At 42.5% G+C, this 21,419-nt stretch overlaps 1 protein-coding gene and 1 long non-coding RNA gene across 18 annotated transcripts in view; one reads left to right on the top strand and one right to left on the bottom strand.

Moving 5' to 3' along the window:
- Positions 1-21,419, bottom strand: part of DMD (dystrophin) — a 2,147,259-nt gene that overhangs the window by 156,841 nt on the left and 1,968,999 nt on the right. For 9 of the 17 annotated variants that reach the window (XM_081564328.1, XM_081564333.1, XM_081564325.1 and 6 more), the window contains exon 1: positions 2,201-2,591. The exons of 7 other annotated variants lie outside the window; for them this stretch is intronic. In XM_081564328.1, coding sequence (XP_081420454.1) covers positions 2,201-2,220 — 20 coding nt within the window. In that variant the 5' untranslated portion in view covers positions 2,221-2,591. Of the gene's footprint in view, positions 1-2,200; positions 2,599-21,419 lie in introns of those variants that run through there. One more of the 17 variants, XM_081564332.1, reaches the window with a different exon arrangement.
- Positions 9,346-13,759, top strand: LOC145535987 (uncharacterized). Its single transcript, XR_014075574.1, has 2 exons — positions 9,346-9,706; positions 11,398-13,759. It is a non-coding gene; the product is annotated as an uncharacterized LOC145535987 (long non-coding RNA).

Here is a 21,419-nt window from a genome sequence, read left to right as displayed (position 1 = left end):
ATCAGATATGCCTCTCTGAACAGCCTTCAAACTCTGATCTCCTCCCCCCACCCTTTTTTAATGTGTACAAGCTACTATAATCTCTCTCTTCCCTTTTATTTTGGGCCATGATAAGAACGTAAAACAAATTAAAATACACAATCACTGGATGTGACAAAAGACCCCGGCAACACCAACATGTCAATAATAAGAAATTAAAGCATTACTCCACCGAGCACAGGACTGACCTAATTTCCTAACACACAATTTAAATTTTCTCTCACCTTCTTTAGTTTCAAGTAGTGTGTAAGGTTATTATAACCATCTCAGAGCTGTTCCTACTGTCAGTGCTGGAATATCAGACTTACTGGAATTGCTTTTTTAGTTTCCTTAAAAACAAATACTAAACACTTAGAAAAAGTATCAAAATTCCACTGTTCTCCCCAGGAAAATGGCAGTTGCCTAATTAAACTAAGATTTCTTCTGCTACCACTGTTATTTGGTACTGAAAATACTCCAAACAGTTGCCTTTTTAAAAAATATCTTTCCACTATTTCCCAGGGAGGAAAGTGATCCCTGTGCAGTGATATAAAGGTAGCGTTCTCTTGCAATTTGCAGAGGATTAGAGTTTGGCTTCATATATAATCTGGAGCCCATTGATCCACACACACAAAATCATTTCCCTTTAATCTGGGGATCAGACTCTTTTTCTAGAGAAACCTTGGTATTTGCATGCCGAATGCTGAACTTGGCTGCCACTGCTGGAAGACTCGAAGGGTGGGAATGGGAAAATATATTTAAAAGTTTCTGCTACTGTGGGTAGGGGGTTTATGGAGGTGGGTGTTAGTGTAAGCATCAGATATCCCATTCTAGTCCCCATTTCTTGTTCCCTGTGATTGTTAACATTTTATTCTGTTTGGCTCAAGCCAGGGCAAAGATGATTGTCTCGGTGACTGTTCCAGCTGTTACTCCTCCTCCCTTCTGTTTGCTTTTCAGGGCTTAACTCCCACCCACCCTCAACTTCGGCCAAAGCAATTTCACTTCAGGGTCGTGTCCAATCCAAGATCAAACAATGATGACTGAAACCAATTCTACAGTGATCAAGGGTCAGAAACCTTTCATACAGCCATGTTGTTTCATTTGCTCTTCTGCTTTTCCAAGAGCAACCGGATCCTCCAAAGAGGGGATTTTGGACAAGGAAATAAAAAATCTAGACGAAAAAGAAAGGGTGATGGCGAGTGACAGGGAGAGGCCACAGGGATAAAGAAGCCAAGAGAACAAGAAGAGCTTGTTGGCCACATATGTTTATTTCACTTAAAGACTTCAGTTCATCACTTACATTGGATGAATTTTTTTCCCACGTTAAAGTATTTTATGATTAATAATACGTCTTCCTTGGGCAACCAAACCCTTTCAATTCAAGCTTCAAACTTAACTTCAAATTGAATGGAGATAAACAGCGTCCTGCCCTTTTCATTGTCATGATTCGACCGAAAATGACAAACTTTGCTTAAAGACTGGCACAGACACCTGGAGAAAGGCGAGAAGGACACCCAGAAATGACTCCACGTTCAACCCCAGAGGGCAAAGAAAAAACAAAAAAACACCCTGAATCCTCTATGTCAAATCCTTGACTTCTGGGCTCTCCTTGCCTTTTCTTTCTCTCCTGATTTCTCCCAAGTCTTGGGGCATGGGACGAACACAGTAGAAAATGCAACGAGGGAAATGTCAGTTGGAATCCTCAGAAGAAATCAGGCAGAAAGTTGACCTTTTGGCACTTGCAGCGCAACGGAAGGTAGAGCCTGGTGCGCCCCTTCCTCCTGCGAGGTCTGGACACGGTTTCGGAAGCCTGGCTGGCTTGCGTCCACACAGACAGCCCGGAAAGGAGCAAAAAGCTCCCGCAGCCCCAATCCCCGCGTGGGGAACGTTCTGTCCCCTCTGGGTACTGCGCGACATCAGCCTTTTCTCTCCGAGCCCGTCTCAAAGTCGGGGGAAGGGGCTCCTTGCGAGCCGGGCGTGGGGAGGTGAAGGGGGAGCCCCGGGGGCGCACCTGCTGCGGCGCCGCGGGGACCCGCGGGGGGACCTTGCTCTGATGGCCGGCCGCCTGGAGCCTGGGGTCGAGCCGCCACGCGAGCCCAAGTTTTGGCCGCCTCTGCTAGCACCCTGCTCGCGCCACAAGTGCATGGACTGCGGCGAACTGAGGGCGGCGTGGTGCACTTACCCTTTGAGCTGTTCCCTCATGGCTGCTAGGGCTCCGCGGTCAGGGGAGGGCGTGAGCGGAGGAGTGAGCTTCCCAGAGCCGCCGGGCTCCCTGAAAGTCGAGCGCCGCCGCCGCCGCCCAGGCTCGAAGCTGAAAGCACTGCGGAGGAGCCGGCGCGGGCTAGCAGGCTGGCGGGCGGCGCGCGCGGGAGGGGGCGCTGCAGGCAGACGGGGCGGGGCTGGGCTGGGCTCCGCCCCTACCTAGCGCCCTGGGAATCCGGACTCCCGGAGACCTGACAGTCCGGGCTTTCGAAAGGGAAAGGAAAAAGAGAAAAGCAAAAGAAAGACGGAGCAGGAGATTTAAGGTAGTGCCCGGAACCTGGACGCCACACACTGCCCTGCCAGCACCCCCTTAAATCCTCCAGCGAGACAACTTGTTGCCTAAATAAATGACCTAGGTGCAAATGACCTCATCGCAGATAATTAAGTGTGTGGGCTCAAGAGTTTGCTTTTTAAAGAGTGAAAGCGAAAAAATTCACGAGTATAATTCTTCCTCCCCCGCCCCCGCCCCAATCGAAGATTACACTGATGGAGCTGTAAGGACATGAAATTCTAGTTTCACTCATCCTGGGCTAAATAGGTTTTAAGGAAGCATTTGTCTGTGTATTTGTGACAGAGCAGTGGTTCTCATCCTGTAGTCCCGGGACCAGCAGCATCGCCTGGGAACTTCGAAATGAAAATTCCTGGGCTCCAGCCCAGAGAGAGCTACTGAATCAGAAACTCCGAGCACAGTGAACTCTGAGAACCAGTGGTACAGACTCTTTAAATAAAAAACACCACCAATGGTGTGGTACGGTGTGGTCTTTTAGTATTCTTTAGAGAAATCTAAAAGGAAAACATTGCCAATGGAACATTCTGTTGGAAAAGTTACAGGGCCTGGTAGTTCAAATACTTCTAATTGCAGAGTTTGCAATATGACGACACAGGTTAACTATGCAAAATTGTGACAAGCTTGGAAATATTCCGAAGAGAAGAAAGCCTTCATGAGCACAAGAATTTTTCTCAACCTTCACATAATATGTTCGATTAAAGAGTCCAAAGGGTACTTTCAGACAAACTTCCTTAGTGGTTTCATTGTTCCTGTTTGTCCATTTATTTTGTTGGCCTGCTTTTTTTTTTTTTTTTTATCATCTTTCAACCATTTCGTTTTCACTCTCTGTTCTGGTTGATTCATTCTTCTTCAGCTTACAGTTTAAAGGGTTCCCCTTTTTCTTTTTAAATATCCTCTCTTTTTCTCAACATTTCCCCCTCAGCCCTTCTAGGCCAGAATGTTTGCGCTGAAAGGACTCTAGCTATCAATCTCCTTTTTTATCTGCTACATCACAGCAAAAGAGGCAAAAATTATGTGCGTGAACCAAAGGGAAAGGGAGTGCGAAGTTTCTTCATTACCCTTGACAAACCACATACAAATGTAAATGTTACAGGGAAGATACTGTGCATGCAGGTCTGATTGGTGTTGCTGTTTTAAAACAAATAGGGCACTTCTTGGGGCTTCCCAGGTGGCTCAGTGCTAAAGAATCCATCTGCCAATGCAGGCACCGCAGGAGCTGCAGGTTCGATCCCGAGGTCGGGCAGATTCCCTGGAGGAGGAAATGGCAACCCACTCCAGTGTTCTTGTCTGGAGAATTCCATGGACAGAGGAGCCTGGTGGGCTATAGTCCATGGGGTCACAAAGAGTCAGACACAACTGAGCACACACGCAGGGCACTTCTGGCATTGTACCTGATACACTGAGACATTACTGCTATCTTTTAGTTATTTTGAGCCAGTGAATTGTGGACTTGGCTGCTATTAAGGTCTAGGGGATAGAGGGCACACCAGGACTGGTTTTGCGTGAGGCTGTCCCTTGCAAAGGGACTCGTGTTCTGTGATAATGAAGTGGTGTGGTGGCCTTTGCAGTTAACCAGTGATGTCATCTCTGTGTCAATGTAGCAAGTGAATGACTTAAATATTGTTTATATGTATTCCAATGAAAAGATGCAAACCTCCCAGCATGGACATTTGTAAATATTAGGAAACGTTGTCTTTCTCTTCCTTTCTATTTTTTTTTTTTTTCTCTTCCTTTCTAGTTTGTTTGTTTTACACTTTTAAATTACCTGCTTAAGATTCGGGAATTCTGCTATGTTTCTCTTGAATCAATGCTCAAGTCTACTTTCTCAGTGTCCAGCTAGAAAACTACTCGAAACAATTCATTGGGAAAAAAGAGGAAAATTAGAAATTACTATTCAAATTTTCTCTTACATTTGACAGATGGCAATCCTTAAAAATACATCTTTAGGTTCTTTTTTAGACTGGCATTATAGGCACTTTGAAGGCTTCTTCCCAAATCTTGATGTTGTTTTCAAAACTAAATACAGAAAGCATTATTAAGAAATGAAGAGGGCATCACAGCAATTGTTTTGTTATTTATTTCAGTTAGATTATCAATTTTGCTTATTAGGGAAAGCCGTTAAGAAAATAATATAATTTATATATCTTCATTTCATATATCAATTATATAGTGATGCCATGTATGATAAAACATTAAATGCTTGCTTGTAGTAGCTCTCCTCTTCCTCCTTATTATTACTGTTTTGATGTGAACCACAGACCATAAAGCAACTTAAGTTTAAATCCTGCCTTTAAAACCTACCACAAGCTACTGGTCCCTAGTACTATGGCTGGAATGTGGCCGTGCAAAGATTGGAACTAGGGAGTCTGACTTCAAGGCCCATGTAATTAGCCACTCTGTCAGGCTGCCATTCAGAGAAGTGGCTTCTCCTACTGTGGAGGAAGATCTGTATGTTTTCTTGTGTGCTCATAAGCGATCCCACTGCTGGCTGCCAGCAGAGGAGAGTCAATTTGCTAGAAACAGAGGTAAGGAAGGAATTAAATAGGATAAGGTCTAGGAAGGCCACCTAGTACATTTCTCCATACACCAAACTCATCTTTGAACCACTTAAACGTTGTTGGTACTTAGAAAAAGGAGGACCTCTCTGATCAAAGGCTCTATACTGGGTATCTCCCCATTCTCTCCTCCGGCTCTGTTCTATGCCCTTTTCTACCCTGCTCTGTGGCCCAGGGGGTTGGACCTCTGTGGATGGCATCAATCAGGCTCTCTTGCCCTTTGGCTTTCTTTCACTTTCAGCCAATGGGAAGCAGTGATGAAAGGCCTATAGCAGGAGATGAAAGGGTGGGAGGAAAGTGATGCCGGGGTATTTATTCCCCAACTTCCTTCTTGTTGGTCTTGAGCCTGCCAGTGGCCGAGTTTCTTTATGCGTGGCCATGAGGCTTGCTGCGAAGTCATTTCAACAGCATCAGCATGCTCCAAGTTCCTTAAACCATTCCCTCCTCTCACGCTTGTTCTTTCTCCTGCAGCGCTCAGGTTTTAGTAAATAGTCTTTTACCACACTTTCTTCAAGTACCACTTTTGAGTGTATGATCTGTTTTTTCTCCCAGGACCCAGATCAAACAGGGACCCACCCAGTCAAAGTCACCCTCTGGGGTACTTGGCTGGTTGCTGAGTAGGGACCACTGATTAAGGAGAAAGTTAACTCCACCAGTTGGAGCTGAAAAGGAGATGGGATTTGGTTACTGGATAGATATTTCTAGAAGCCTCTTCTGTAGGCCCCAAAGGAGATTCTGGCCTACTGGGGGTAAAAGCAAGTCAGTAATTATAAATGGTGATCACAGCAAGAAATAGACAAGAAACAGATGATTCTTTCTCAGGGATTTAGGGCTCTCCTCGATCTCTGGGAGAATGTCAAGGTAGGGATCAGAGAGGTGGGCACGTTGGGAAGGACCTGGTGTCATCCAAAGTTTGACCTGCATGCTAAAAGGTACGGGTGAGCTTTATGGAGGAAGGAATTTAAGCATGAGTGTGGCTCTGTCATATTCATCTTTCAGAAAAATCACTCTGGCAGTGGTGCAGGGCTGGATCAGAAGAGTCTGGAATTAGGACACCAGATACAAGTTGACTGCAGCATGAGGAGGATCTGAACAACGACAGCAGCTGAGACAGTGGGGAAATAATACAGCAGTGTTCAAACTACAGGAGCCTTGACTGATTGGATGTATACATGAGCTAGAAGGAAGATGTAGGGCCATGGTCCTCAAGCCTGGCCGCCACTGGAACCACATGCGGAACGCTAACAAATTCAGATGCCTGGGTCTTACCACCCTGAGGTTGTGATTTAATTGGTCTTGGGCACTGGGACTTTTAAGGCTCTCCAGGTGATTCTAACATGCAGCCAAGGTGGAGGATGATTTGAGGATTATTGTTCTAGGGTGACTCCCGAGATTGGGTGAGTAACACTCACCAAACCAGCACTTTCAGCCAGAGGGGGACAGATTTAGGCAGAAGAGGGTCAGGGAATGATGATGAGTTCAGTCTTGAGCCTGATGACTCAGAGGTGGCAGTGTGATGTGAAAGGCAGGCGGACACTCTGGAACTCAGAGGGAAGATGGCAGGAATAGAGCTATCCTTTGGACATGGCAGTAATGCATGGTGTGGGTTTGGATGATTCCATTTAGGTGTGTGTGTGTGTGTGTGTGTGTGAAGATTCAAGGGTGGAGGCCAGGCTGTTCCTATCTTCCACCAACACATCCCTTTTCTTCTGAGCTGCTTGCGGTTTCAATGTTAGCCTGACTTTACCAGGGTGAGATGAGGATCAGCAAGGGAAAGGAAAAGACAGCAAATGGTCTGCAGTGGGGACTTGCCTGGGTATGGCCCTGAAGGACTTCACCACCTGCTAGGGTCCAGCTTCCTTCTGGCTCCATGAGTCTCCTCCAAACTGCTTTCTGTTCCTTCACTAATCTTAAGTATGAGTGCATGCTAAATCACTTCAGTCACGTCCCCGACTCTTTGCCACCCCCATGGACTGTAGCCTGCTAGGCTCCTCTGTCCATGGGATTCTCCAGGCAAGAATACTGCAGTGGGTTGCCAAGCCCTCCTCCAGGGGATCTTCCCAACCCAGGGATCGAACCCACCTCTCTTAAAGTCTCTTGCATTGGCAAGCATGTTCTTTAGCACTAGCACCACTTGGGAAGCTCAATCTTAAGTATATAACCTGCACCATTTTATAAAAATTCATTTGGAATATAGGTATTGCTTCAATTAAGCCTAACACACACTTTATAGTAAAATTTCAACATTTGGCTAACTATCCAGTAAACACATAAGGATCTCGTGTTTCTCTTTGCACAGTACAAGTATCAGCCATGAACAATGAATCAGACGTCTAACAAATGCTTCCAGTGATGGTGAGTCATTGTTAGGGCAAATACCATGGTGTGCTAATTAAAATATGTGTAAAAATCCCTTTCAGTCAATCTGAAACACCGCATCTTGGGGATATCAACATATCCAGTCAGTTCACATTAACCGGTAAATGAAGGGACCTCCACGTTCAGACACAGCCGTACTTCACAAGCACACAAAAGCCTATTTTTCCAGGCTCTTCCCCTGCAGGGAAGCAGAGTAAGCCAGACTGAGCAAAGTTCTCTGAGCCAGCTACCATGTGAACCAGAGATTTCAGCACACAGGCTCCAGAGGAAGTGGCACTGGGCTTCTCTCTCATACAGTATTCTTCTAATAAGATTTTTCAAAGCTTCACGGAGCCACCTATATCAGATTGAACATCTAGAAAAGATGTGAAGTTTAGCATCTTCACTAAAATCAAGCTACACTCCATTAACCTCACAGGCCCAGCAGTTCCTCCCCGGCAAAGAATTCTGCTGTGTACCTATTAGCCTGCCAACTACAGAGCTACCCAGTATAGGGAGCACACCACCTCCGGCTCAATGGTTCAACGTGGATCCTGGTTAAGGTGGCTCAGGCAGATCTGCATTCCTGGTCCACCTTAACGACAGCTCAAAGCTGTAACTATTACTCTGCCTTTCCCAAATGGCGGAGCCAAATAACAGGAATTTCAAAACTAGGCAGAAATTCTGACACTCTGCATAATCTGCCTTCCTCTTCAGCTACAAATAAGGCTTTGTATTCGATTAGACTCACAGCAGGTGAAAACCCCAATTAGTGAATTCATTCTGGGGCCTCTTCCTACCTTCCTCCCACACACCACCCTATCCAAAAAAAAAGGAAGTCTTTTCTCAAATCACAAGTAGATTAACTCTTTGATCTACCCAATCAAGCCATTCACCACATGAAGAATTTTCCTAGGAAAGAGGGAGGCTGTTGAAAGATGTACCTTTCGTGACTTCATAATGGGGGTTACAGAAAATCCCATTTTGCCAGATTTTATTGCTTTCTTCCAATCCATAAATACTCTCAGGTTTTCTGATCAATCTAGAAATTACAGTTTTTCTTTCTACCTGAATACTCACAAAGCCAATATTATCTAAAGCATGATTAATGGACAGTCTGCTATAAGAGAGAATTATTTTTAAGTTATGTTCTTATTTTGGTGTAGTTGAGGAGAGAGAAAAATATTAAATTTTAGTTTAAACACTATGCTTTGGCCTTAGGAAGCACACAAAGTCTATATTTCATACTTTGCAAATATTTATTTGTCAAAGGAAATTCATCATTGGACTCGGATAGAGATTTGGTTTGAATGTTCAAAAAAAAATAAAGCAAGAACAGCTTGAGTTCTTAGAGTGATTTACTTATACTTTGTCAGTTGCTTCTGTGGCAATAATTCAGAACCCAGTTTTATTTATGAGCATATGATTAAAAAAGAGCAGCTTTGTCTTTTTTTAATTGTTTTAGTCCTGTCACTTTTCTTGAAACAAGTCGTAGGACTTATTATCCACAAAAAAATACTGAACATACATCAGATAGTAAGGCAGCTTTTAGAGGTAGTCATCTGTTACTGTCAGAGGTTCATTTCATTTTGAGGCTTTTTAATTAAAATGTGAAATTCTACATACATTCCTGCCTAAATTACCCCTTTCTGAAATAGTTGAACTTCATTAAAAAAAAAAAAGTTAAATCCTAATGTAACCATTTTTAATACTTCTGACTTGGTTTTGAGATCCTGAGATTGGGGGGGGGGGGTAGTAAACAAAGGAATTACCAGTCAATTAAGTGAACAAGGGAAGTCCTCTTAAGTTGAAACAGATAAGGAAAATTTAATATTCAAATGCTACCGTATGAAGACACTAGGGTTTTTTTTTTTTTTTCCTTTGAGATGAATATCTACCAGAATCAAAAGCAGCTTCTTAATCTTCAGCCAGCGTAGCTCTACATTCTAGCAGAAGCATTAACCCGATCAAGGCAGAGCTCTAGACCAATTCTGCCCCTAGAGGCCAGTCACTTAACCCTTTGAGACCAGTTACTTAACCACTCTGGAGCTCTGGTGGTAAAATTCAGACACTATTGCAGGAGGCCAGAGTACGGGTCAAACCACATAGTGACTATGAAAGCGACTGGATGGCTGGGGGATACTCTGTTCATGCCAAGTAGCCGGCTGGGTAGGTATATTTCCTGAAGTGAAAGTGTTAGTCACTCAATCGTGTCTGACTCTTTGTGACCCCATGAACTGTAGCCTGCCAGGTTCCTCTATCCATGGGATTCTCCAGACAAGAATACTGGAGTGGGTTGCCATTCCCTTCTCCAGGGGATCTTCCTGACCCAGGGATCATACCCGGGTCTCCTGCATTGCAGACAGATTCTTTACCATCTGAGCCACCAGGGAAGCCATATTTCCTTAAAGGAAACTCAAGAAGTTCAGGAATACTGTTAGGAATACAGCACAAAATAAATTTAGCAGTCATTTTTAACTTTTCGTTTTTTGACTGTTGTATGAAGGAAAAGGAGAGATTTAAGAGTTCTAGTCTTTTCTCTTTAGCAAGTTACAAAGCGACCCTTTCTTTATTTTGTTTTTTACATTTAAGAGGGAGAAAATGGGTAAAATAAGATTTTTTTGAGGGTGGGGGAAATAAATCACTAACCATCAGCCTAAGATAGGAGTAAAGGTCACATCAAAAGGTCTTATTTTGGGGGACTGAAGCTAAAATAGCAATACTATTCACACATGTTAAAAGATGTATTCACATTCCTATTGGCAGAGAGCAGAACCCCAAAGAACAAGTGAATGTTGGTTTCATGGGGGACAGCAGGAGAGAAAGATTCCCTGCCCTCTGGTAGAGAAGGACTCTGAGTGTAGGCCTTGATTAGCCAGGGAGGAATTCCCTACAAGAAAGGGAAATGGAGGTTAAAAACCAATTTAACCAAGTAATGATTTACCAAGGGCTGGATCTTATACTTCAGCTCTAGTTTTGTCCAGTTTTTGAAGATAAAAGGGAAATATGAATGGAAAGAATCTTAATTAATTCACAAATTTCCAAGAAGTCTTTTTCATGTCCCATACCTACACTAAGTTTTGCTGCTAAATATTCCCATATATTCATTTATTTAAATGACTGTAATCGTGGTGTATTTATGGAGCACTTACATATGTCTTTGCTTATCAGTTAAACTCTTCTCATTTTTCATTATCATTAGTAACACCTGGAAAGTGTCTGGAGGACCGACTTGGAAACATTTTAATATTTAAACATTGTAATCAGGTTCCTCTCACCAGAAGGACTCAAATATGGCATTGACCTGAAGGAGCTTACAATCTAGTTGAGACAGATTCATACATGATGAAGCCCAATATCAGACAGATTATAAATACAGAAATGGAAGGGAAAAAAGCCAAAAGAGAGAGGTGGTTAGTTTGACCTCTTGGGATTTGGGGACATACATTTCAATTAAGAGGTAGCTAGGCTTACACCATCAGGCTTCATGCATGTTTCTGTTAGTATAAGAAGAGCTAAAGTAAGTTTCTTAAGTTGATTGTGAGCTAATCTCTCATATTAATAATTTACTAAGGCATAGATTTTTTTGGAAAAGTTAACATACTGCTGTGTTATGAAATCAATTATGCTTTTCTGGAATACAAAAAAGTATTGGGCCAATATTTGATTTTATATCTCAGGAAGGCTAATACACAGAAAATACCAACCATCCCATTAGAATATGAAATCACAAACTTGATTTACTGTCAAGCTTGTAGTGTGTAAATCTAGGTCCTTACAGCTTGAAATTACTCTCATCCCTTAGAAGCTTCTTCTCATGTGTTGGCTAGAAAAGAAAAAATTGGCATCACCTTGGACAGAGGAGCCTGGCAGGCTATAGTCCATAGGGTCACAAAGAGTCAGATACAACTGAAGTGACTGAGTACGTAGCATGTACTTTTGAATATTCTTCTCTTTGAACAGAATTAAATTTGGGGTGGGAATAAATAAGCCTGGAAAAGAGGGTGTAGATTAGAATGGAAATATATGCTATAGAGACTCTTACAATAGTCCAGTTATGAGATGATAAAGGCCTGAACTAACAAAGTGCCACTGGAAATTGGTGGGAAGGTAGAATTCGAGACAGATTATGGGACAGAATCAATGCTGCTTTTCAACTAATTGGAGGTGAGGACTGGAGGGGAGAGAAGACTAGGATTTTTGATAATGACATCATTAGCTGAGGATTCAGATTTGTGTTTATACTATATATGTATTTACACCTCATGTTGTTCCACAGAGCCTCTAGGGCAAATTCTGAGACTGCATACATTTCAAAAATTAATAGATAAAATTCAGGGTTAAGGAAATAGAATGAAATATGAAGAAGGAAGGAAAAGTTACAACCCAGATTTGAAGACCACACAGTTTGGTATACGTAGTAAATTTAGCTATGTACACCAGCCAAAATGAGAAAGACAAACAACATAAAGTGTTGGGAAGTATATGAAGGAACTAGAACTCTCATGTTTTGCTGATAGGAATTTAAGTTGGTATAATAACCACATTGGAAAACTGTTTGGCAGACTGTATAAAAGCTGAACATATACATTCGCTATGACGCAGAAACTTAACTTCTTGATATATTTCTGAAATGGATAGATACATATGTTCACCAAAAGACACATTTTAGGATGTTTATGATATTTCTTTTTGGTGTCATATGTCCATCAACAGTAGATTGTAACATTTAGCACATTTACACAATGGAATATTATACAGCAATGAGAACAAACAACTTCATATGACAGGGATGAATTCAAAGCTTAAAAAGCCAGATATGGGGGGATGGTCCTAAGATGGCAGAGGAGTAGGACGGGGAGACCACTTTCTCCTCTACAAATTCATCGAAAGATCATTTGAACACTGAGAAAATACCACAAAACAAATTCTGAATGCTGGTGGAGGACACCAGGCACCCAGAAAGGCAGCCCATTGTCTTTGAAAAGAGGTAGGACAAAATATAAAAGATAAAAAGAGACAGAAAAGAGTTAGGGATGGAGACCCGTCCCAGAGAGGGAGTCATAAAAGAGGAGAAGTTTCCAAATACCATGAAACCCTCTCACTGGTGGGTTTGTGGGGAGTTTTGGAATCTCAGAGGGCAACATAACCAGGAGGAAAAAATAAATAAATAAAACCCACAGATTACATGCCAAACTGCAACTCCCAGTGGAGAAGTAGCCCAGATGCTCGCGTCTACCACCAGCAAGTGGGGGCTGAACAGGGAGGCAAGGGTTGCATTGCTTAGGGTAAGGGTTGAGCCTGAATGCTCTGAGGGCAATCTGAGGGAGCTAAGGTGAGATAGCAACCCAAACCCTGGGATAGCCAGAGAGAGAAAGAAAAAGAAGAGAGAGAGAGAGAACTTTCCCAGAAAAAGCTCCAACCTAAGGCACTGCCAGGCCGGCTCACAGAACAAAGGAATGAGCAAATACCAGAGGAGAGCTAGCTGGTTGTGGACCGTCCCATTCCCCGCCAGAGGCAGAGAGGCAGGCGGGCGACAGCCAGAGCTGGAAGGCAAGGGGCAAACTCGGCCCCAGAGACAGCATCCCCTACCAAACTGTGAGCAGGCTCCCAGTTGCTAACCAAGTCTTCCTCGGATCCTGGACAGTTGACATCCACCAGGAGGGTTGCAGCCAGGGATCGGCTCCCCAGAGGAAACACATGGCACACCTGAGACAGCATTCCCACTGCACACCAAGGAAACTAAGCAGTTGGGACTGGGGAGGTGATAAGACGCACTGCACCTGGGGAGAGTGTGCTTGCCAAGCACCTGGTTGCCTGAGCTGCTTGGACATGGGAAGGGCACAAAACGCAGGCCCAACCGAGTCTGTGCCTTTGTGGAGTACCTGAGAACCTGAACCTGAGCAGCATAGACCTGGGAAGTGCATGCAACCCAGGGCCCGCTTTAGACAGTTCCCCTGCAGAGCAACCTGGAGCCTGAGCAGTGTAGACCGGGAAAGCACACATGCCGTGAGCGAGGGCAAACCCAGTGTGGCCAGTCACTGTGAGCCTTCCCCACACACGCAAGTGATATTTGTTTGCAGTGTTCCTCCCTCTCCACAGCACAACTGAACAATTGAGCCTAAATAAATGACTACCTTCATCCCCTTGTGTCAGGGTGGAAGTTAGATACTGAAGAGACTTGCAAACAGAAGAAACCAAAATAAACAAAGAAGGAACAGCTTTGGAACTGACAGGTGCAACAGATTAAAACCCTGTAGTTACCACTGGCTACACTGGAAGGGACTTATAGACCTTGAGAAGAAGTATAAACTAGAACAAGGAACTATCTGAAACTGAACTGACCCCACACTGCCCTCAACAGCTCCAGAGAAATTCCTAGATATATTTTACTATTATCATTTTTTAATTTTTAAACTTTTTTAAACTTTTAAGTTCTTTATTACTCCTTTAATTTTCATTTTTAAAACCTACTATTACCTTGAAAAAACAAGACTCTATTTTTAAAGCAAATTTCATATATTTTTTTATACCTTTTGCGATTTTTTTTTTAATATTGTATTTTTGAGAGTCAAACCTCTACTCTAGGTTTTAATCTTTGCTTTTTGGTATTTGTTATCAATTCTGTACCTTTAAGAATCAAATCTTCAGTACCCATTTTTACTTAGGACTGTGAATACTGGCTTGATTGCTCTCTCCCCTTTTGACTCTCCTTTTTCTCCTCCAGGTCACCTCTATCTCCTCCCTCCCCCTTCTCTTCTCTACTTAACTCTGTGAATCTCTTTGGGTGTTCTGGGCTGTGGAGAACACTTAGGGAATTGATAACAGGCTCAAATTGTCTCTCTTCTTTTGACTCCCCCTATTCTCCTCCTGGTCACCTCTATCTCCTTCCTCCCTCTTCTCTTCTCTATGGAACTCTGTGAACCTCTCTGAGGGTTCCAGACTGTGGAGAGCAAATAGGGAATTGATTACTGGCTAGATTGCTCTCTGCCCTTTCGATTTCCCCTCTTCTCCTCCTGTTCACCTCTATCTCCCTCCTCCCTCTTCTCTTCTCCATGTAACTCTGTGAACCTCTCTGGGTGTCCCCCACTGTGGAGAATCCTTTCACCATTAACCTAGATGTTTTATCATCAGCATGGTATGGATGGAGAAGTCTTGAGGCTACTGTAAGAATAAGACTGAAAGCCAGAGGCGGGAGGCTTAGATCCAAAGCTTGAGAACACCAGAAAACTCCTGACTCCAGGGAACATTAATCGAGAAGAGCTCATCCAAAAGCCTCCATACCTACACTGAAACCAAGCTCCACCCAAGAGCCAACAAGTTCCAGAGCAAGACATACCAAGCTAATTCTCCAACAAAGCAGGAACATAACCCTGATCACAAAAATACAGATGGCCAAAAGTCACACCAAACCCATAGACACCTCAAAACTCACTACTGGACACTTCATTGCACTCAAAGAGAAGAGATCCAGCTCCACCCACTAGAACACTGACGCAAGCTTCCCTAACCAGGAAACCCTGACAAGCCACTTGTCCAAACCCACTCACAGGGAGGAACCTCCACAATAAAGAGGAACCACAAACGTCCAGCATACAGAAAGGTCACCCCAAACACAGCAACTTAAACAAGATGAAAAGGCAGAGAAATATTCAGCAGGTAAAGGAACATGATAAAAGCCCACCAAACCAAACAAAAGAGGAAGAGATAGGGAGTCTACCTGAAAAAGAATTCAGAATAATGATAGTAAAAATGATCCAAAATTTTGAAAACAAAATGCAGTTACAGATAAATAGTCTGGAGACAAGGACTGAGAAGATGCAAGAAAAGTTTAACAAGGCCCTAGAAGAAATAAAAAAAGTTTCCATCAACAATGAATAATGCAATAACTGAGATCAAAAACACTCTGGAGGGAACCAACAGTAGAATAATTGAGGCAGAAGATAGGGTAAGTGAGGTGGAAGATAGAATGGTGGAAATAAATGAAGCAAAGAGGAAAAAAGAATTAAAAGAAATGAGGACAACCTCAGAGACCTCTGGGACAATGTTAAACATCCCAAAATTCGAATCATAGGAGTCCCAGAAGAAGAAGACAAAAAGAAAGGCCATGAGAAAATACTTGAGGAGATAATAGTTGGAAACTTCCCCACAAGGGGGAAGGAAATAGCCACCCAAGTGCAAGAAACCCAGAGAGTCCCAAACAGGATAAACCCAAGGCAAAACACCCCAAGACACATATTAATCAAATTAATGAAGATCACACACAAAGAACAAATATTAAAAGCAGCAAGGGAAAAACAACAAATAACACACAAGGGGATTCCCATAAAGATAACAGCTGATCTTTCAACAGAAACTCTTCAAGCCAGAAGGGAATGGCAGGACATACTTAAAGTGATGAAAGAGAAAAACCTACAAACCAGATTACTGTACCCAGCAAGGATGTCACTCAAATATGAAGGAGAAATTAAAAGCTTCACAGACAAGGAAAACCTCAGAGAATTCAGCACCACCAAGCCAGCTCTTCAACAAATGCTAATGGATCTTCTCTAGACAGGAAACACAGAAAAGGTGTATAAACTCAAACCCAAAACAACAAAGTAAATGGCAACGGGATCATACTTATCAATAATTACTTTAAATGTAAATGGGTTGAATGCCCCAACCAAAAGACAAAGACTGGCTGAATGGATAAAAAAAAACAAGACCCCTATATATGCTGTCTACAAGAGACCCACCTCAAAACAAGGGACACATACAGACTGAAAGTGAAGGGCTGAAAAAATATATTTCATGCAAATGGAGACCAAAAGAAAGCAGGAGTAGCAATACTCATATCAGATAAAATAGACTTTAAAATAAAGGCCCTGAAAAGAGACAAACAAGGACACTACATAATGATCAAAAGATCAATCCAAGAAGAAGATATAACAATTATAAATATATATGCACCCAACACAGGAGCACCACAATATGTGAGGCAAATGCTAACAAATATGAAAGGGGAAATTAACAGTAACACAATAATAGTGGGAGACGTTAATACCCCACTCACACCTATTGATAGATCAACTAAACAGAAAATTAGCAAGGAAACACAAACTTTAAATGATACAATGGACCAGTTAGACCTAATTGATATCTATAGGACATTTCACCCTAAAACAATGAATTTTACCTTTCTCTCAAGTGCACATGGAACCTTCTGCAGGATAGATCACATCCTGGGCCATAAATCTAGCCTTGGTAAATTCAAAAAAATTGAAATCATCTCAAGCATCTTTTCTGATCACAACGCAGTAAGATTAGATGTCTACTACAGGAAAAAAAACTACTAAAAATACAAACATATGGAGGCTAAACAACACACTTCTGAATAACCAACAAATCACAGAAGAAATCAAAAAAGAAATCAAAATATGCATAGAAACAAATGAAAATGCAAACACAACAACCCCAAACCTATGGGATTCAGTAAAAGCAGTGCTAAGGGGAAGGTTCATAGCAATACAAGCCTACCTCAAGAAACAGGAGAAAAATCAAAGAAATAACCTAACTCTACACCTAAAGCAACTAGAAAAAGAAGAAATGAAGCACCCCAGGATTAGTAGAAGGAAAGAAATCATAAAAACTAGGGCAGAAATAAATGCAAAAGAAATAAAGGAGACCATAGCCAAAATCAACAAAGCTAAAAGCTGGTTTTTTGAAGAGATAAATAAAATAGGCAAACCTTATGGGGATCAAGGCAAACTGATCCACAAATGTAGCTTTCTATGACCAGGCCTGTGGGATGGATAAAATATGGTACAGTGTTCTCCCAAACTAGAGGTCATGAACTGTTAATAGGTCATGAAATCTATATAGTAGATCACCACTAATGTTGTTTTTAAAAAAAATAGAAAAGAATAGGAAATAAGAGAGTGAATTAGATAGCAAGGACAAGTCATGCTTTGTGAAATGCTTCTTTCCATTGTATAAACACACAATAGACAGATAAATACTTACAGATAGAGACACGTGTGTTTGCCCTGGGATGGTACATAAAATTTAATTTTTACTGGGGATTGGGCAAACAAGATGAAAGCTAGAAACCTCTACTGCACATAGAAATGGATGGACTGTATGCCTATTGGACAATTATGCATAAATAGAATTCCTCTCGACTGAGATTTGGAAGGAAGCAAGGGGCCGACAGTTTGCAGTTTTCTTCCCTGGTAAGGGCTGGAGCATTATGAGAGACTGGAGGGGAATTAAGGGATGCAGGAGCAGGAATAAGCTAGCCACGCATTCATCAAGTCTGAAGGTCGAGCCCCACGAGACACTGCAGGGGCTGAGAACATGCCGCAAGCTTCAGGGAGTGTCTTCTCTACCAGCTGTTCGTTTGCATGGCTGTTTGAAAGTATACTCAGAATCACTCAGCCTTTTCTTGTTATTCTGAATGTCACAGTGATACTGTCACATTGCAGAGGAGGAGAAAAAAGCCACTGCTGCTAAAAAGTATTGTCAAGGGGAGTAACAGGTAGCTTGCACTACTATATACAACTGTATGTTGCCTGTCTGAGCAACACACTTCAAAACATAAACTGAGAAATAAGCCTTCTGTGCTCATCCTACAGTGGAGCCCTTGCTACTAGCATGCCCAGGTCGAGGCCAACAAATTGGCACGTGTGTGCTTGACAGCATGGTAAAATTTTAGGACTAAATGGTTCCCATTCTACTTCAGTTCAGTTCAGTTACTCAGTCGTGTCCAACTCTTTGCGACCCCATAGACTGCAGCACGCCGGGCTTCCCTGTCCATTACCAACTCCCAGAGCCTACTCAAACTCATGTCCATTCTACTTAATATTTAATTCCTATAAATTCATCCTATGAAGGGCTTGGAGAAACTTACCTGCATTAGTGTTTATGAAGACTGGCAAGGATTATGTTTAGACAAAATGACCAAAAGCAGAGAAATTCTTCTATGACTGTAGAAACATTCTTTCTTTTTGGAATTTTTTGAGGTTACATTGGTTTATAACATTATATAAGATTCACATGTACAACTTACTCATGTGTACACTTATATGTATATATTTCTACTTCTGTATACGTGCGTGCATGCTAAGTCACTTCAGTCATGTCTGACTCTTTGTGACCCTATGCCTGCCAAGCTCCTCTGTTCATGAGATTTCACAGGCAAGAATACTGAAGTGGGTTGCCACGCCCTCCTCCAGGGGATCTTCCCAACCCAGGGATCAAACTCGTGTCTCTTATGTCTCTTGCATTGGCAGGTGGGATCTTTACCACTAGTGCCACCTAGGAAGCCCTGTGCCTATGGGGATATAATGTGTATTAAGAGTAAAATTCCAGTTGAGCTCTTTCAAATCCTGAAAGATAACGCTGTGAAAGTGCTGCACTCAATAAGCCAGCAAATCTGGAAAACTCAGCAGTGGCCACAGGACTGGAAAAGGGCAGTTTTCATTCCAATCTCAAAGAAAGGCAATGTCAAAGAATGCTCAAACTACCACAAATTGCACACATCTCACATGCTACTAAAGTAATGCTTAAAATTCTCCAAGCCAGGCTTTAGCAATACGTGAACCATGAACTTCCAGATGTTCAAGCTGGTTTTAGAAAAGGCAGAGGAACCAGAGACCAAATTGCCAACATCAGTTGGATCATCAAAAAAGCAAGAGAGTACCAGAAAACCATCTATTTCTGCTTTATTGACTATACCAAAGCCTTTGACTGTGGGGATCACAATAAACTGTGGAAAATTCTGAAAGAGATGGGCATACCAGACCACCTGACCTGCCTCTTGAGAAACCTGTATGCAGGTCAGGAAGCAACAGTTAGAACTGGACATGGAACAACAGACTGGTTCCAAATAGGAAAAGGAATACATCAAGGCTGTATATTGTCACCCTGCTTACTTAACTTATATGCAGAGTACATCATGAGAAACGCTGGGCTGGAAGAAACACAAGCTGGAATCAAGATTGCTGGGATAAATATCAATAACCTCAGATATGCAGATGACACCACCTTTATGGCAGAAAGTGAAGAAGAACTAAAGAGCCTCTTGATGAAAGTGAAAGAGGAGAGTGAAAAAGTTGGCTTAAAGCTCAACATTCAGAAAACTAAGATCATGGCATCTGGTCCCATCACTTCATGGCAGATAGATGGGGAAACAGTGGAAACAGGGGCTGACTTTATTTTTCTGGGCTCCAAAATCACTGTAGATGGTGACTGCAGCAATGAGATTAAAAGATGCTTACTCCTTGGAAGGAAAGTTATGACCAACCTAGATAGCATATTGAAAAGCAGAGACATTACTTTGCCAACAAAGGTCCATCTAGTCAAGGCTATGGTTTTTTCAGTAGTCATGTATGGATGTGAGAGTTGGACTATAAAGAAAGCTGAGTGCCGAAGAATTGATGCTTTTGAACTGTGGTGTTGGAGAAGACTCTTGAGAGTCCCTTGGACTGCAAGGAGATCCAACCAGTCCATCCTAAAGGAGATCAGTCCTGGGTGTTCATTGGAAGGACTGATGTTGAAGCTGAAACTCCAGTACTTCAGCCACCTGATGCAAAGAGCTGACTCACTGGAAAAGACCCTGATGCTGGGAAAGATTGAGGGAAGGAGGCGAAAGGGATGACAGAGGATGAGATGGCTGGATGGCATCACCAACTCGATGGACATGGGTTTGGGTGGACTCAGGGAGTTGGTGATGGACAGGGAGGCCTGGCGTGCTGCAGTTCACGGGGTCACAAAGAGCTGGACACGACTGAGCGACTGAAGTGAACTGACTGAAGAGTAAGAACAGTAACAGCTTTGAAAATAAAATGTTTTCAAAAGATTGGTCAGCTAAGAGAATAACGAGAAAGGAAGTCATATCCTTTCTTTTAGCCACAGCATCATTCATTAAATTCCCTGCAGTTAAGTGGTTAAACGACTATATTTCTCATCTCTAATTCGTATACTGTATTTTAAAACCACTCGACTGTGGATACTGTATTCCCACCACTGGCTGTGAAGCTACAAATCAACTGCCTAGCTCATCAAAGATTACTCACAAAGCAAGAATTATCATAGCACATCCTGTTTTACACATACCTCAATTCAGAGTCCTCTCAAGTCTACGAAGCATGCTGTAACTTTTCTCCAAGTATCTTGTGATACATTGCAAAATGGACACAATTTCTGGCCCCCTCCCTAGTTCCCTGCTCTTGCAGTGTATTTCCTCCCATCAGAAGGAAGATTCTTTCTCCATGCCTTGTATCTGGAATGACTCTAGGATGTGAATTGCTTTGGCCAATGGACAATACCAAATGTGTCACAAGCACAGACTTGACCAGTCTCCACGTGAAGAAGCCTGAGCTAGGCTGTTGGATGATGAGACTCACAGACCTAGTTGCATCTGCTCCTAAGGAATCTGTCAACCAGTTGACATGAGAATCAGAACACGATAGCTCATCCAGCCGCTAGCTCACCACAGGTGCATTAAGCAGGCCCAGCAAAGAATGCAACAATCCCCCCCGCCCCTCCTACACAGTTTGGCTTTCCATGATTTCAGTCAACCATGCTCAACTGCAGTCTGAAAATGTTAAATGGAAAATTCCAGAAATCAGCAACTCTTAAGGTTTAAATTGCATGCCATTCTAAGTAGCATGATGAAATCTTATGCCATCAGTCTCACCTAGGATGATCCCTTTGTCCAGCGTATCCTGGCCTTTAGACACTGAACGGCACCATCTGGGTTATCGGATTGACTGGTGCAGTACTGCATAACTTGTATTCAAGTCACCCTTATTTTCTTTAATAATGGCCCTGAAGTGCAAGAGTAGTGATGGTGGCAATTCAGATATGCAGAAGGGAAGTCATAGATGTTTAAGTGCAAAGGTGAAAGTTCTTGACTTCATAAGGAAAGAAGAAAATGATAGGCTGATGTTGCT

This window comes from Giraffa tippelskirchi, chromosome X (genome assembly GCF_054371585.1).
Source record: "Giraffa tippelskirchi isolate mGirTip1 chromosome X, T2T-mGirTip1v1.2.pri, whole genome shotgun sequence".
In the NCBI taxonomy this organism is placed as follows: Eukaryota; Metazoa; Chordata; class Mammalia; order Artiodactyla; family Giraffidae; genus Giraffa; species Giraffa tippelskirchi.
Note: the sequence above shows the minus strand (reverse complement) of the source record. Positions and strands in the feature narration are given on the sequence as shown.